Source organism: Molothrus ater, chromosome Z (assembly GCF_012460135.2).
Source record: "Molothrus ater isolate BHLD 08-10-18 breed brown headed cowbird chromosome Z, BPBGC_Mater_1.1, whole genome shotgun sequence".
Lineage (NCBI taxonomy): Eukaryota > Metazoa > Chordata > Aves > Passeriformes > Icteridae > Molothrus > Molothrus ater.
Window position 1 is genome coordinate 53,061,479 of NC_050511.2, and position 18,361 is coordinate 53,079,839.

General features: G+C 41.1%; 1 protein-coding gene across 1 annotated transcript in view; it reads left to right on the forward strand.

Moving 5' to 3' along the window:
* The first annotated feature begins 13,268 nt into the window (after positions 1 to 13,268).
* Positions 13,269 to 18,361, forward strand: part of KCNN2 (potassium calcium-activated channel subfamily N member 2) — a 71,379-nt gene continuing 66,286 nt past the window's right edge. Inside the window, exons 1-2 of the mRNA XM_036403413.2 lie at positions 13,269 to 14,498; positions 14,680 to 14,775. Of these exons, the coding sequence (XP_036259306.1) occupies positions 13,269 to 14,498; positions 14,680 to 14,775 (1,326 nt within the window). The remainder of the gene's footprint in view (positions 14,499 to 14,679; positions 14,776 to 18,361) is intronic.

Consider the following 18,361-nt stretch of genomic DNA (forward strand, 5'->3'; position numbering starts at 1 on the left):
GGTTAACAATTTTAAGTATCACTTATGTCCTAGAATAATAGATTTCATAATTTAATGAAATTATTGTCAAGATATACTCAGGTGAGAGACAGTATGAACCATGATTAAGAAATCCATCTACTAGGAATTTTTCTGGAAGCAGAAACTTACAGTATGCAAGCTACTGAGCAGTTATTCAAAACAGACAAAGACTGAAATGAGAGAGGTGTTCTAGGATACGTAATAATTGCCTACCTTAAATGAGCACCTTTTCAAATTAAATTCAAAAATTGAGAAAATACAAAGATTGCACACTAACTCTAATTTGGATTCTCTTCTAACAGTTCCTTCTTTTGCCAGTGGTCTTGTCTGCTTCACTGATCTTTTATAATTTCTCAAGTATCTGGATTATTATTACATCTTTATCCCAGTTTGGTCATACATTAGTTCTCCACTGGCTTACTGAAAAAAACTAAGAGGAAAAAGGCAATGTAGTGGCTAAAATCACCCCTTAAACACTTCACTCTTACGGTATTCCAGGCATGCAGGGATTCAGAGAAAACTAAGACAACGTAAAAGGATTTTTAATCAAGTTATAAAACTGCTAATATTCTCCTAGCCAAATAAGAAAGCTTTATTTATATTACTGTAAAATATGCATCTTTAACTCCATGACCACCTGGAAATGCTACTGCAATAAATATCATTCCTACATGCAGGAGCTGGGGGAAAAATACAAATAGATAATTCATGTTTATTTATTAACTGGTCATTTAGATTTAAATGCCTATTGTTGTTTTTCATCTTGTGATCTCATTCCTTCATATTCTGAGGTTCATCAGTGATCTCATTCCTACATATTCTTTAGTTTGTCAAAATGAACAGAACTCTCTAGTAAAATAGATTTAAAGGGATCACTTTAGCATAAGAAATTTCTAGAATTACACAAAATTGTTATCAGGTAATTCTGTTCCTGAACATTACAAGAAAGCTATATTGTGTCAGGCAACTATGCAAGACAAAAGAAGTATTTGCTTCCTGTAAGAAGTAGACATAATCTTATGCTTTGAATCTCCTTGCCTGTTTCATTCATGAACATGTTCACACAATAAATACATTTATGCAATCTCTTTACACAGAAATACAAGAGTACTACAGCAGCTGGACAAACTCAGTAATATTGTGCAGAGTTCTTCATATTTCTCCTAGAAAGTTCTTCTCATCTACATGGCATATTTTTGTCCACTGTGATATTGTTACTGAGAAAGTACTCTCCAATTTTCCAGGGCATCTGATTTAATTATTAAATGCCTGTTTTCATATATTTTCTTTCTTCCCGAATTAGCCTAATTCCAATAGTTTACTTTTAATGTATATTATTGATATTATTTTAGAAAAAAGTCTTTACATTCAGGGGAACACCTGAACTCAGGCTGGAATACTCTTTTCTGCCTTGTACTGAAAAATAAAGTCTTGTACTAGAAATAGGAAAGAATACCAAATCTGGTAGCACAATAGTAATTGGCTTATTTTCAGAATTCCTAAGCAGCTGATATAATTGTCAGTTTGGCAAAATATATCAGTCAAGAAGTTCCAAAAGATCTGTCACACCACCACCAAGAGTTTGACATAATTTGCAGAGTACCTGAGTCATATCCTTCACAGGTATAATAGAACCAAATCTGTCCCCTTGACTACAGTGCTCTGTCACAAGTATTTTTAAAAAATGTGAACATTCACAAGCCTCCTGAAAAGTAAACTGGGTTAATCCTTGCTCATGCCTTAACAGGAAAGAGGATGTTAAGAATGAGCTCATAATTACTAATCCTGTGTTCTTTGCTTGGACTTTGGAGATAAGCTTGGTTTCAACAAATGACATAAAACTAGGAACCTTAGGAAACTACTGCTTTAATGTAGCAATAAATGAAGAATTTTTAATGTTCTTTTACAAAATCACCTGAGGTAGGAATATTAGACATTGCTGTGGGTAACTCAGTGAACAGCTTCAGTATGCTGTCACAGATAAAGATGCATTTAAAACAATAGGGTGAAGAATAACAAGAATAGCTTAATAACTTTGAAGACACATCAGTAAGCATTCTGCTCTGAAATGCTGCCCTGGACATTCCTTCTCAAGGAGGTGTTTCAGTCCTAAGTGTGACTAAGAAATGGATAATATACATAGGCCAGGTATAGAAAACACTTTTGAAAGAAAAAACTACATGGATGGACTTCTCACTTCTTAACTTTTTTAAATGGCCTTCTGTGTTAATAACACAATGTTATTAAAATAGATTTTTTTAAAATAAAAGAGCCTAAAAATAAAATGCAATAAGAACAAAAGGAACAAGACCTGTGTCTCCTTTCTCTTACCAGAAAAGTTAGCAGCAAGTGAATGAAATATTAGAAACAGAATTATTCAAAATTTATAATGGAATTGGGTTTTTTTTCTAAAATTTTTCCTGAACCTTTACAAATTATTATCTTGGGGAGTCTGATCTCTAATGTCAGAAAGATTAGAATGTGGATAGGTCATCAATTTAGATTTATAACTAGTGTTTCAAATAAGAGACCTTGGAAGAGGGATCCAACCTATTATCTCATAGCAATGACTGCCAGAACTGTTACAGGGCACTTCTGAGACCAGACAGGTCTGCAGACCCTGTCAGCCTGCTGCATTCTGGAGATGCTCTTCCTGCCAGAAGCAGAGCTGCTTCCTTTCTCCACATCCACTGATCCAGCCACATCAATCACCAAGCTTCTGTCACCCACAGCATTTAAAGTCATGCTGAACACATGCCCTAGCAAGGTGAATGGATTGTCCCCTTATTTACTGCCAAGTCCTGAGCACCATCTATATACCAAATGTCTGATCAACTTCCATCAAAGATAGGATACTCTCCTAAACTTGGGGTCTAGACACTGCCTTCTCCTCACAGATTACAAAGAGGGGCAGCCCTGGTGCTCACAGGTCTTATCTGCTTTCTGCAGCTGAGAGGAAGGACATGTCAGCCATCTCTATCATATGCTGAGGACCTAGATCAAGCTCGTAAAAATGACAAGAAATTTTCACTAGTATGACCATTCATAGAAGAGCAAGTACTTTACACTGATTAGCCAGTTTTCACTGCTCAGGAGTTAGGCTAAAATGGTATTTGTATTCTACAGAGATAAAATGTTCTCCCAGAATTTAAAACTGGCATTTAATTACAGGCATTCTTGCATTTAAGAAATTCAGACATGGTGACCCTCAAATTGTTTATGTATTGTATTTCTGGCCAAAACATCACCTCTCCTTTTAAGCACACTTTTCAAACACTGTGTCTCAGATATTTTTTTAAACATCTGCTGTCACATCTATTTAGGAATTACAGCTTTTTTTATCCCTCATGGCAATTCTTTCCACCTCACATAATTCATCTCTATAGTTCCACTATTCCTTCACAGTGACTGCTGTCTTGTTTTCATTTCTAGCTCTGCTGCCATGAGTCAGTTTCATACTACAGACTAGAGACCAGTAAGCAATACTGTTCTACTTAAAAGGCTTTTACCTGCTTACAAGGAAATTGTTTATGAGCATATTAGGGGGCATTTTCATGCAAGTTCACACTTTGCATCATAATAAACAGAAATTACCCTCTTCCCTCCAGTGTGTGACTGTGCAATCACTTTCAATGCTTTAGTGCCGACCTTCCCAGCCTGCCCACAGCCCTGTTATTACATAAGTACACATGTAGAAATAAACGTGTATTGGCAGAGTTTGTGTCTGCCAAAAGCAGCTGCCCTTCTGCAAATGTAAATCACTACATTCCATTAGAAAATGACACCTATATTTGTATGTCTCTTTATTAATGCCTCTTAGTGCCTCCTGTATTTCGCTTGCTGTAGATCTATCATCCTCATCTAGAATCTGCAATTACATTTGCCACTGTCTTCTAGGACAGATTTCAAAAGTAAGCCTTTGGACTTTGTCTACAAAATACATGTTTACTTGTGCAAAGAGACACTTCTGTAGAAAGACATGAGCAAATATTATCTGTCATATACATTTGATCTGTGTAAAAACTTGCCTGTAGAAATGAAAGCATTATACTCAAAGCAGTTGAGCTAGAGTAGAAGGAGTAAAACTAAATAGTTTATTACTAGTAATTAGTTTATTACAGAGTAATTAGGTAATTTAGGTTTACATCAAAATAGATTTAGGAATTCTTTTTAATCCCTAATGAAACTGGAAACTGAAAGAGGTTTTGTGGTTGCAAATAAAAGAAAATAGATAAACACATATTTTCATAGATGTCATTAGTCTCTTCCTTATTCCATAATCTTACTGCTAGACTAAGCCAGCAAGGACCTTGAAAACTTCTGCATTTGTTTGGGAGATCCAGCCCCGCAGGGCAGCACAAAGTGGTCTGAGCAGAGACATTTTTGTGCCACCCTTTTGGTATTTTTGTGCATTGGATAGATAGCTGTTCATGAGTGCAGAAGCAGAAACAACAGTGTTCACCTGCAAGTCTTAGCTGCCAGACCTCAAAGGCCCTCATGCACTAAAAGGGAACATGAAAAGGGAACATAGAAGCACTGCTTACAGTTGATTATTTGAGAAAGCAGAGATGGGCTTTATTGATTTGTTTTTGTGAATAAGCGTAGACAACGTTTTTATAATATGGGTTTTTTTCATTAATGCCACATTTCACTTTCTAAATAAAATTTGTGGATATTTGAGTCAAAGAGAAAGTATTTTTTCCTTTTTCTGTTATGCAAAATGTGCTCATAAAGCACAATTCCTAAAAATCCTGCTGAAGTTGAAAAAAAAAATTGCCAAAACAGTTTTTTTGAAGTGGGTCTTCAGAGTAAGTAAAGAGTGCATACAGAGACTTAAATTTAATTCTTTTAAACTAGCAGAAATATAGCAGCTCCACCTCTTGGAAAAACTGTCCTGTCAGTTATGTAGCATGTTCATGAGAAGGGCAGCAGGGCAAAAAACTCATCCAAACTGACACATGTATATTAGCTGGATGACAAATGAATTTGATGGCATTTGTCTTGTAGTGAATCCTCCTTTTCCCACATACCTAACATATATAGGAGAGATTATATGCTGAATTTAACATGCAAGAATAACAGTGACTATAGGTCACTACAGGTGACTACAGATTGGCATGTTTTAAAGTATAAGCAATCCTTGAATGTCAGATTAAACTCCCAGAGATGGTCAGAAATTTCTAGCAAATAATATACAAGCCTCAAAATTTCAGGGCAATTCTGAAACTAGCTTTAGGATCTGGGGCTCAAAGTGCTTCCCTGAGCATTCAAATGCTGATACTGCACTGAAGCAGACATAGAAGCCCGATCATGAGAAAGTCTGGAAATGACCAACTGGTTCCTTTGGCTCATCCAAAAGGGACAGCACTGGATGTTGCTGCAGTTTGGTGAGTATATGCACATTGCTTTTGGAAAGGTGCCTGTTGAAGGACCTCTCTGTACCTCTCTGTGGGGGTGGAGGTGGGATCCTGTTCCTGTTCTGATGAGAGTGACTGATTTTTGTTTAGACATGTGACTTGGGTACTTTCTTGCTCAGTGACCCGATGAATCATCTCATATTTCATAAGCAGACAATTGTAAAGGGAGGAGACTGGTTGTTTCTTCCTTTAGTTACAATACAGCTTGATTTTTAGGACCTGCTTTCTAAGATGGAATTCATCCAGGCTGGCAGAAAAGAAAATAACTTTTTCTTCCCTACTGTGTTTAAGCGAAGAATACCCAGATACATATGCCTTAGATTTAAGAGGCGAACACAATAGCTGATGGTATTTAAAGGAAAATATTATGCTCCCACCCCATATGGAGAGAGTTCTGAATAGAACCATTTGTTAAGTGTTGGATTTGTGATCGTGTCCCTGTCCTCTGTTCACACTTCTCACTAGCTGAAGCTCTGCACACTGAGGTTGCTGCACGCTGTATTCCACATCCCTGAACTCCAGAGTGGGGATCAAGGGCCTAGAAACAAGGTACATGGAGGTGCATGTAGATGTTGCCACTCCACCCTTCAGAGAACAGGACTTGCTGAATACTGGAATTCTGTTCTTGAAAAGACTTTTCATGGTCAAGTAGTCTGTAACATTTCGATGACTTGTTGCTTTCAACACTGTCACTGAGACAGTACAGGAAGACCTTTTATCTAATGATCACAAATGGGAAAATGGATTCCTATTATGAAAGGCTTTCTACTCCACAAGACAGGCTTCTTTGAGATAGAAAAAGCTAGTTTTATTTAGACCAGCTTCAACACTGATAAATTTTCGATACTAGTAAAATTTTCTGAGAAAGAACATTCAGGTCATACTTTGCAACAGTAACAGCAAAGATTTCATAATTTAAATAGGAAGATTTTTTCCACATTGAACTTGGTTTTGATCTTCTGAAAAGATAAATAATCTAACATACTAGTCAGGGTGAAGAAACCACACTATCTATATATTTTGCATGTTTGCATCAGACTACTCTAATGTAGAATATATTTTGAATGTGTGAAGAATAATAATTTTTTAATTTAACAACAATAATTTTTAAAAAGTAGTTTTTCTGTTGAGAAATTTTCTGGTTATCCAAACTCCTTAAAGGAGTCTACCGTGTTATACGTATTTTAAATATCACTTTGCTAATACAATAGCTACTAATCTCATATACTGGGTTGCAAAGATATTTTTTACCCATCTGGAAGGAATTAATTGTAATTTTGTAGAAATTCTATTTTCTGAACAGGGGAGGATTTTTATGTAAAAGTTGTTGTGTTTTAACCCCAGCCAGCCAACAAGCCCCAGGCAGCTCCTTGCTCAGTCCCCCACCAGAGAGACTAGGAAGAGAATGGGAAGGTTAAAAGCCAGAGTACTCATGAGTTGAGATAAAGACAGTTTATTAGTAAAAACAAAAGCCATGCACTCAAGTGAAACAAGATAAGAAATTATTTCACTGCTTCCCATGGGGAGGCAGGTGTTCAGCCATCTCCAGGAGAGCAGGGCCCCATCATTCGCAGTGCTTACTTGGATAGACAAATGCCATCACTTCAAACTTTCCCCATTCCTCTTTCTTCCCCCCAGCTTTATGTACTGAGCATGATGTCACATGGTCTGGAAATCCCTTTGGTCAGTTTGGGTCACCTGTCCCAGCTGTGTCTTCTCCCAGTCTCCCATGCACTCCCAACTTCCTCACCAGTGTGGAAGTACAAGAAGCAGAAAAGGCCTTGGCTCTGTGTAAGCCCTGCTGAGCAACAACAAAAAAATCTCTGTGTTATCAACCCTGTGTTCAGCACAAATCCAAAACACAGCCACTGTGAAGAAAATTAACTCTTCCCCAGCTGAAAACAGCACAAATGTATTAAGCCCTTTCACTTTAAAATTAGTTTTGATAACTAATACTGTCTAGTCTTTTCCTCAAAAACACAGCAAACTTTTGGTTGAATAATATTGAAATAAGAGATAAAGTAGAGAAGTGAGAAGAATTATACTTCAGGGAATGCAAATTTTATAACATTTCCCATTAAGTTCTGGAATATCACTTCAAATAGTTGTTGAGCTGTACAGCTTACCCGGCCAGGGCCAGCTTGAAGCAGAGGGTGTTTGAGTAACTCTGTACTTTAATAAATGCTTCCCTGTCTTCTACCACCTCAGAAGTGCTTTCAAGTAACATAAGTGTACTGTTTCCTCGGCAGCAGGGAAGAGTGAGAAGGAGGGGTAATGTGAAAGGTAGAGGAGGGAAGAAAATAAAGTACTGCAGGTACTGCAGACATAGGAAGGAAGGAGATGCTCTTCCCAAAGTCATTTCTCAAACCAGCCATTTAATAAATTAGAAAAACAAGCACATAAATACAATCGACGGTACATTGAGTAGGAAGTGTAACTGCAGGTAACATAAAATTGAACATTTGCTTTCATCTTTTCTCTGCTTCCATTTGTTCTGCAAGTGCATAAACTTTCCAGACTACTTGTTAAAGAGAGAATTTCTGTAAGCAGGACCACAGTATACATTGATATTTGTGTGTGCTATGAGCACATCCATAAAATTTTAGGTGTGATGATGACAGCACTAAACAAACAGACTTCTGTGACAAGAGATTTGAATATGCTGCAGAAATTGCAGACTTTCAGGGTATCAGGAATGCAGAAACAAATAAAAAATCTTCCAATAAACACAAAGAAGCAAGATTACATTTTATATGTTTTGAATTGTGAGGGTTACTGGCTGGAAGAACCTACCATTACAGATTTGAAAGCATTCATACACACCTGATAGAAGCAATGTCCATCTTTCATATTTTACAACCTAATAAAGGAACCTGTTATTAAGTAACCTTGAAGGAACTTTCCAAATAGAACAAAGAAAATACAAATCTATAGCAATTCTGTTCTTAAAGCTAAACAGAGCACTAATGATTAAGTACCTATGGGGGAAAAAAACCCCAACAACCTTATTTTTAAAACATGGGCAAATTTAATTATTTAGAACCAATTGCTACACAAATCACAGATGACATATTTTACAGAGAGAAAAAGCATGGCTAACCTCCACCTCTGCAAGGTATAATCCTATATTTAGATGTAAGTGCTGTCTCACTGGATTTAACAGGTCAAAATGCTGCAAAAAAAAATTCTGCACAGTTAAAAGTAAATTCTTACACTTGATAATCCAATACAAGCTAAAAGTCACTCTGTGCTCTTGCACAAGCTGAAATAGGAAAAACTATTTAAATACATTAAATTAGCATTTCAGTAATTGTACTGAGTTATCTGAGTTCTGTTACAAAACTGCAACAATTTGTGAGAATAAAAGGCAGTCTGATTAAACATAATTTAAGAGTCACCTGCTGAGCACCTGAATCAGCTGGCTAAAAAAGTATTAATGTTGATGCATTTAGCTAGCTATGAAATTCTTTAAAGTTGGCAGTATCCCTTGATAATGAAAAAAAAAACAAAGGAAAGAAAAGAAGTCATTAGGTGTGTGTGACCTTCAAGTACTATAAAAATATCCAGAAAAGATGGAAAGTGAATTAAGTGAAGAAATATTTTTACCAGGTATTTTTTGGACCACAGTCAATATTTTCAATATGTATAATAAAAAAAAAAAATTGCTTTTAGTAACAAAAAAATAAACCCCCATCCCTTAATTCCCCTTAATTGGAGGAAGGACATGAAGCAATTCTAGATATCTCTTAAGCTACATGCCTATGAATGAAGACATCCCCAGCCTTGAAAACTTTCGTTACTGTTTTAGAGCTGTTGTCAATCCAGTGCCCTTATGTGCCACGTCCTACACATCCCAGATTACAAAAGGTTTTAAACTGGAGCAGACTTGCTCCATTGGTGGTGTTGCTGGAGAAGAAAAAGTGCAGAAATAGTCAAATTGTATAAAATCAAAAGTAGAAACAGCAAAGCACCCATCCTCCTAATATGCAATTGTATTATCTGCATGGAGTCATAGTATTTTCCTTGTCCCTTCAATGTGGAACATTATCAAAAGGTCTAGGAAATAAGCATAGGTACAGGAGAGGTGGTATTCCAGTTAGGGTATATAATTACATGACACCAGTCATTGCTGAGGTGAAAGTTAGGGTCTGGTGGGTAAAAGCCCTGCCAGATGGTATAGAAAAGGCAATTTACACACGTGGTTCATGCAGTTAGTTTCCATGCCCATCATCTCAGCAGCTATACTGCAGTCATTTGGTATGGTCTCAAGAGCATTTTTATTGCTGTATAGATACCCTTGATCTTGTATTACCCTATATTACCCTGGTGTTATCTCTGTTTTTATTAATGTGACTCTGCCTTTACTGAATGACACCTTTCAGTCTAATATTGAGCTCTGCAATGCCTGGGGTTTTTTTGTTTGGTTGGTTGTTTGGTTTTTTTTTGTCATTGGACAAGGCTTTTTCCTTTGCTACTTTCTTAAAAACTCTGGGTGTTGTGCAGAATATGCTTTGAGAATGGAGTTTCCTTGGCTTTTTTTTTTTCTTTGTTTCACTTCCTTTTATTTACTGTATTTTTATATTTTTGACATTATTATGAGTTCAGAATTCTCAGTTATTTTTACAGGAGCTTGGCATTAGTAGGGGCAATAGGGTAACGGCCAATATAGCTTTCTAATATCTTTTATTGTTGTCTGTAAGTGTTGTATCTCCGTTGTATGTTGCTATGTGAGCTTTTCAAATGACCAGCCGATCCACGTCACTTCAAATATTTCAGTGGTTTTTATCCTCCCAAAAATCTAATTTTTCTTGTGTCTGTTGTGTTTCCGGTCCTGTTGTTAATACAGTTTAGCTCAATACCGCTTGGCAGTATTTATCTTGTTCTTGCAATTAGAGAGGTTAGGAAAAGAAAATCTGTTTTCCGAATATCTCCATTAATCATAATTATCAAGTGAGATCTGCAGTAACTGCTTCTCTCTTTATATTAAGGTGTGCATGCACATGCATGTAGACATACCCATGTAAAATCAACCTTTTTGGCACAGCAGATACAGGCCTTATGACAATCAGTAAGAGCAGTTCCACCAGTATTTAATGAAAAGGTAGAAAAAACCCTGAAGTTTTATCCCAAACAGATAATGTTTCTGTCGTAGGTGTTCACCATTGCCATGTTAGCGTGATTGAGCAGTTCTGAGCTGCCACACTAATTAATGTGTGGTATATGAAAGAATGTAACAATTAAGTTCGCATGAAGAATAGATTTTTTTTCAGAAAACAAACACATTCATTCTTTAAAATGAACTTCAAAATTATTTAGCAATGGAAGATAGAATAGCTAATTTCTGTTCTTTCTCATTAATCATGCCACAGGAGGGAAGGTTTATTTAGCTCTGAAAATGCAAACTCTCCACAATTCTTAGTTTATACCTTGAAACTGTGATAAAATACCCCAGACTGCTCAATGAGACTAAAGTGAAAACCTGGCTTATCAGTTTTCTAGCAAGCTGTGTGATGAGTATGACCTCTTGTGTTAGACATGGGAATATTCATATTTTTTTATTCACACAATGAAACAACCAAGACAGTTGACTAAATATCTAAAAGCTTGTAGCAGCACTGTCCTTGCATTTCAACAAATAAACAGGATAGCAGAAGGAGAGGTATAACATTTGGGACTTGTGACTTCTATATATGAGTTAGAAAAATAAATGCAATCATTTCCCCACACAGCATAAAGATATCAGATATTTTAGTATAACAAGACCTTAGAAAGATTTTTTTTCTTCTTCTTCACAATTCTAATATAAGCTTCCATGATCAGAGTAGATGAAGTTACAGGATAGAGCTTTGGTGACTTCTAGATAAAATATGGAGATTTACAAATTTCTTAAAAGGCTTTTCAAGGTAAACTAGGTCATGAGCATTTATATCCTGGTAAAATGAAAGCTTAAAAAAAAATTTTAAGAAAAATTAAGGACATAGCATGAACAGAAAAGGAAAGATGCCTTTAAGAAAAATTAAGGACATAGCATGAACAGAAAAGGAAAGATGGAACCTTGCCTATCTAATTTTTAACTAGCTCACAAAACATGTATTTTGAAAGCATGGTTCAGCAAGACTGAAGCAGAACAGTAGAAGCCCAGGTTCCCTGGGATTTTAATTTCCAAAGATTCCTGAGATTCATGTGTTTCAAAAAATAGGCAAAATTGGGACAAGTAGGACAGAATTACAGCACCATGTTTTTTCAAAGAACATGGAATATCTGAAGCTGTGCTAAACAGCCAGTTCATTCTTAACTTGGCTGTTGGTGTTCAGGGAAATTAGTGCAATATTGAGCATCCAGATATACTTCCGTGTAACTTAAAAACGGAAAGTATTTTATCATTTGTGTAATGAAGTTTGTGTAGATTTCTATTCAAAACTTGGTTGTATGACAAATTTTTTTTTTATCACAAGACATTATGATTTTTTGTATCATATATATTCCCACTTATGAGTTCTTTTTCAAAATAACATGCTATGTAAACATAACTAAATTTTGGTCTGTCTGTAAATAACTTATCTATACTGTAACGCATGATATTTACTACATTAGTGAGGGTTCTTTCATTGTGTGGGTGATACATGTGCTTGCTTTAAAAACTACATCTTGATTAGGAATTAACTTTAAATTTTATAACAGAGCATATTTAAAAACGTTGCTAATGACACTGCCTCACTCATTTTTCTAACCTACAACTCACCTAAGGATTTCAAAGGAAATTGAATGTCACAGGAGACACAGAAATTATAAGGATGCAGGCTTTTATCCTAGAAAGGCTTGGTGGATTTTGTCTTTAACATTAACAAGAAATTAAAGATGTAAGGAAGTCTTCCATGGTATCAAATATTGACTGGGAAAAAAAAAAACCCAACAAAAAACCCCTCTCTTATAGTCTTGCCTAGTTGACAGTTGACACATCTGTAACAAGGTAAACTACTTCTCATTTTCATAATTCTTTCCTTAAATAATCTTTCCTTAAATAAATGCAGAAAGCAGACTTTACCTGATGCAGACATGTCTCTGCCTAACGGAGCTGCCAGAGCAGATTACTCAGTGGGGGCTTGGGAGGCAAAGAAAGGGGAAAAGGCAAAATGGCAGCGGACAACCAACTTCAAGATTGTGCAGGCAGTGCATGGCAGGGAGTCGGAGACGGAGAGGACCTACTTAGTGACACCGGTCCCGTTTCACGGTACAACTCCTGCCGACCCGGCGGAGCAGGTCTCCAGCCCTCGAACCACCCCCGGCTGCCGCTGGCCTCACGCCCCGGCTGCGCCTCTCCCTCCTCCGGCTGAGGGAAGAAGGAGCAGCCGGCAGAAGCCGCGCGTCCCCCCCACCCGTCCTTCGTGACAGGCCCGGCATGTGCCGGGAAGGGCTCCCCGCCCCGCGCCGCGGCCGCGGTCCCTTTCAGCCCTCCGCGGCCCGGGGCGGCGGGCGCGGAGCGAGCCCGACGCTGTGTTTTGCAGGGCGGCGGCGGCGGCGGCGCTGCTGGACAGCTCCGGAGCGCGACGCGGCGCCCATGTTCCGGAGACGGCGCAGATGTGAGTGGGGAGCCGGGGAGAGACGCCGGGGAGAGCCGCGGCGGAGCCCCTTCGCCGACAGGCGGGGGGGATCCCGGGAGGGAGCGCGCTCCCCGCCCCCGGGAAGCCCCGGGTTTCCGCGGCGCGGGCGGGGCGGGCGGGGGGCGAGGGCAGCCCTCACCTGCGGGGGGCGGGAGGCGGGATCCCCGCGGGCGGGGGCCCCGCGCCCCCCGCTGACGGCGCGGCCGCTCCGCCCCCGCTAGGTGACGTGATGCCCGTTGTTTTGGTGCGCCCGACCAATCAGACGCGGCGGCTGGATTCTACGGGAGCCGGGATGGGCCCGTCGTGGCGGCAGCAGGACGCTCCCCTGCCGACCGTCACGCATTGCGCAGGGTGCACCACCGCCCGGTCCTCCTGCGGCTTTAACGGCCCCGGCATGGACCCGCCGCGCCACTTCCCGGCGGGCTTCGGCCCCGAGCAGCAGCAGCAGCAGCAGCAGCAGCACCAGCAACAGCAACAGCAACAGCAACAGCAACAGCAGCAGCAGCAGCAGCAGCAGCAGCAGCAGCGCCCGCCGGCGCCGCCGCACTGCCAACAGCACGGCCAGGACAAGCAGAGCCTCCTCCAGCAGCAGCAGCAGCAGCAGCAGCAGCAGCAGCAGAGCCCGTGCCTCCAGTGCAACAACTGCGCCTACTACGGGGCTGCTGCGGCAGCCGCGGGGGATAACCTGCCCCTGCTGCTCCGCGCCTCCTCGCCGCTTTCGGGCGCCTTTCGGACGCACTCCTCGCCGCTGTCTTCCGCCGCCTCCTCCCGGCAAGGCAGCCAGCTGAACGTCAGCGAGTTCACCCCGTCCAGCCATGCTGGCGCGTCCAGACAGCCTCACCAATATTCCCAGTACCACCAGTGCCATAGCCTGCAGCAGCAGCAGGCAGCCAGCCCCAGCAGCAGTGTCAGCAGCAGCAGCACTCACCATCATCATCACCATCACCATCACCACCACCATCACCAGCAGCAGCAGCGCCGGGAGAGCAACCCCTTCACCGAAATAGCCATGAGCAGCTGCAGGTACAACGGCGGCGTCATGCGGCCGCTCAGCAACCTGAGCTCGTCCCGCAGGAACCTGCACGATCTGGACTCCGAGTCGCAGCCGCTCCAGGCGCCACTCGCCAGCCCCGCCGCCGCTGCCGCCGGCTCTGCCCCCGCCGCCGGCAGCCCCGCCGCCCCGGAGATCGTGGTCTCCAAGCCCGAACACAACAACTCCAACAACCTGGCGCTGTACAGCTCCGCCGGCCCCGGCCCCGGCCCCGGCACGGGAAGCTCCAACAACGGCGGGGGCAAGTCCAGCAAGAAGAAGAACCAGAACATCGGCTACAAGCTCGGGCACCGCCGGGCTCTCTTCGAGAAGCGTAAGCGCCTGAGCGACTACGCGCTCATCTTCGGCATGTTCGGCATCGTCGTCATGGTCATCGAGACCGAACTCTCCTGGGGCGCCTACACCAAGGTATCAGCTCAGGCGGCAGCCGGTCCCACCGCCCGCGGCCCCCGCCCCGTCCCCGTCCCGTGGTGTCCCCGCTGTCCGGTGGCGCGGTGCCGCCGGCCGCCTCCTCGGGCCGGGGTGGCGGTGGGGCGGAGCGGCCCCGCGCGTGGGTTCTCTGAGGAACGGCGGTGTCTTTTTCTTGCAGGAGTCTCTGTATTCCCTCGCTCTGAAATGCCTTATTAGCCTCTCCACGATTATCCTGCTCGGGCTCATCATCGTGTACCACGCAAGAGAAATCCAGGTAACGTTTCCTTCTGTGGGTCAGGGAGCGTGGCTGGCTTAGGTGGGGGTGCGACGCGGTTTGTCCAGGGGAGCTGTGCTGGTAAGTACTGGGCACGTCCTGCCGCTTCAGAAAGCAAGCGTGGTCTCTGCAAGGCTGCCGAAGTTGGTGAATGAACTTCAGCCCCGGAGACGGGCACCAGACGACGGGCAGAGAGCAGCCAGGAAGCTTTGCCTGCTAGGGAATTCTGCCTGCTAGGGACTGTTGTCTGCAGTTGTGCTATAGGGTTGCCTAGCCTTAAGGTTATAACCTGCTTTCTAGGTGATGTGCCTCTCATCTCGTGCAGCAGATGTGCAGCAATAGTCTTTTATTTTTCAGTGACTAAATTTCATGTTGTGTGTTTTCTCTTGACAGTAAGGTTAATGGTCTTCACTGTGCAAGGTATGTAATCCTCAGTGAGCTGTCTGAAATAGGAGTATACTCTAGGAGAGTGTTTAAAAGGAGGGGGATGATTGATATTTGACTTGTTTTATTTAATGCTGTAGTGTCTAGGAATGTGACCAGAGAAAAGTGTTAGGAAGGATAGGGCTAAAGGTAAGAGGAACATAATGGTCAAAACTATAGAACAAATCCCACAGATACTGTTGCAGGTTCTGTCCAGGCGACTTAGTCCTAATTTCAGTTGCATTTTTTTCAACCAAGAAATTAAAATGTAGCATTTCAGCTCAACCAAACAGTACAACAGACAGAATTCAAAGTTTTGAAGGAAAAAATACCTTACTCATAGATATAGTGCGTTTGCTTTTTCAGAGACTCCTTGAGCTGAAGACTGAAATGTCAGGTTTCAAGGGCAATGAAGACTTTTCCACTGGTACCATTCAGTTAAATTAAAAAATAAAAAATTAAGCATTGTATAGTACAATTCTTCTTCTGTGCAAATGAAAGCATGTAGTTTCAACATGAAATGGTACATGATCTACTAAGGGTAGTGTTTGAAAAGTATTGTGTCACTGAAGACTTTTTGCCAAATTGAATCATGTTATACAGTCTTTGCACATGCAAAACTTCTCTTCCTGGCTCAGAACCCAGTTTTTCTGCATTAATGTCAAAGATATTAAAAGCTGTTTAATTATATTGAATAAAAAAGTGTTCTGGAGAGAGAGCAAATTTATAAACTACAGGACTACTGATGAACAGGTTTCTTTATCAGTATAAAAATAAATAAGTAGCACTCCTGCAGTGTGGGAGCCTTATCTGGTGTATCTTCCCACAAATGTTTCTTCAGGCATGAACAGCAAACCTTAAAACAAGCCCTCTCTAAATGTTTAAAATATTCTATGCATTTTTCAGAAACTTTAAATGAAGAATTTTATGGAAGATAAATAGTTGAACGAAATAGTTGAATGAAAATGAAATAGTTGTAGGTCTGTGCAGGTACCTCAGCTTATACTGAATAGTTACTCCAAGATTCAGTAGTTTGTTGGGTTTTTTCAGGTAAGGATTTAAAAATTTTCACTGTCTTAGTAATCAGATCCCTTATGGATCAGAAAAGAAATATTTTTTTTAAATTGTCATTCCATTTTGGTTGGTTTTTTAACTGATCATTTTAAAGAACTTCCTCATGTATGCAACTTCATGGCAGGAGTTGTGCAATCACATGGCTTAATCTCGGTTAATGTAGTTTTCAGTGCTGCCGGACAGAGGACAAGTATACCTGCCTGTAAAACTGAAATACCCCATGTTTCAGAATGAGAGTAGTCATGACAGTGCCTGGGGGAGCTGTGACTTCAAGAGGTTCTGTCATTCACATCAAAAATGAAGAGAACTTCTCTGTTTCAAGGAGTTTGGAAGGAAAGGATGTAGTACCTTCTGTAGCTGTTAGATATCTGCTCTCTTTTGAATTTACGCATAGTGTGTTTTTCTGCACACACCTGACTTTTAAAAAATATGATGATGAGAGTGCAGGACGAAGGCTATGTCAATTCTATGGTAGTGAAATCTATGTTGCACTAGACACCAGGGGAGAAAAGGTATCTTTAAAATTCCTTGGCTAAGTACATAATGTTCTCCAGGCAAAAGAAGATACTGTGTAACCCTGATAATGTAATGTTTTTTAATGTTTTAAACAGTCTTTAAAGCAGACTGTTTTCTGAAGGCAGATGTGTAATTAATTCAAGCAAGTGTTCTGCTCTGTGCAGAAGAATGAATAAGGTCTGTAGAACAGGGCCCACAGCTGGCTGGTTGTGTCCTGGAGGATTTTTGCACCAGCTATTAGTCAGTCCTGTTCCCATTGAAACATTCTTTTCTGATTATTGTCTGAAACATACTTAAGTATTTGTTATAGTGTAAATAAGCAGGAATTCATTGAGAGAGGAAAATTTGTTCCATAGAAGAGAAGAAGGTGGCTGTATTCAGCTTGCAGCTGAATGGTGGTGTCTTTCATTCGGGAGCAAACTAACCTTTGCGTAAGTGGATTTTTTTACAAAGCATGAGGCAAAGAAAAATGTTGGGAAATACAGAGCTGACAGTTTAGTGATTATTACTGAGCGCAGGATGAATACTTACTGAAAAACTACTGTTGACCTAGAATGCTAGCAAGTAGAATTCATCTTTTTCATTCTTTTCAGTAGTCTTTGACCTTGATTTATTGGTAGGAAGATCAAACAGCCATGCTGCAAGGATGTCCATGGTACAGTGCCTAGAAGCACAGCAGGTGGCTTTAGTCTTCTCTTGAAGTGACATTGCTGGTATATTTTGTTTTGAAAAGTCAGCCAGTTAAACCAGTCACTGAAGTTTGTCTGCCCCAGACTTGCTCCTTTTTTTTAAGGGAGTTGGGAGGGAAGTTAATAAAGGTTTGCCAAGATTCTTCCCAAGGCGAGAAGTGATACAGCAGCGTAAGACAACTGAGTTTCCGTCCCTTCTCGCGGTCAGACCGCATTGTGTGTGCGGTGGGGTGCTGAGCACCCCGGGGGCGGCTGGGGCGGTGTGGCCGCCGCCGGTTCAGCACCGCAGACAGCTCCGCGCGCAGCGCCCGGCTCGGGCGGCGCATCCCGCCCGGACATCGGAACCGGGACCTGCGCGGCCGTGCCCAGGGCTTCCCCAGAACTTACACATCGCTCTGCATCTGGCAGACCAAAGTCTCCAGAAGGGTGGTAACTGCAGTGTTTAGACAAGGCTAACTGTAGGGATGCTGAGTAATCTTTGTGAAATACTGGAACTGTTTAAACATTGTCCACAAATACATTTTCAGGGATGGCACTGTACTAGCCAGACTCCAGGAGTAAAAATATGAGCTGTTATGAATTTTAATAAATGTGAATTAGTGTTAAGAATATAGCCAAAGTCAGTTGAAAACAGTTGGGTTCAATTGTTAATTCATAGCTTACTTTATCATTTCCCAAAAAGAGGATAAAAATTGTGAGCAAGTTTGCTTCACATCCTTCCCCCTTCTAGAAAAAGTCCTAATGAGCAACAGTAACAGAGTTAGAGTTGAGGCTAGTGATAACCCCAAAATGTGTGTTCACTTTTTGCTCCATTTTTTGTTTTGCCTATAATGCTGTTAAAAACATTACACTTGGGAGATAATGAAATATGCATCGCTCCCTCT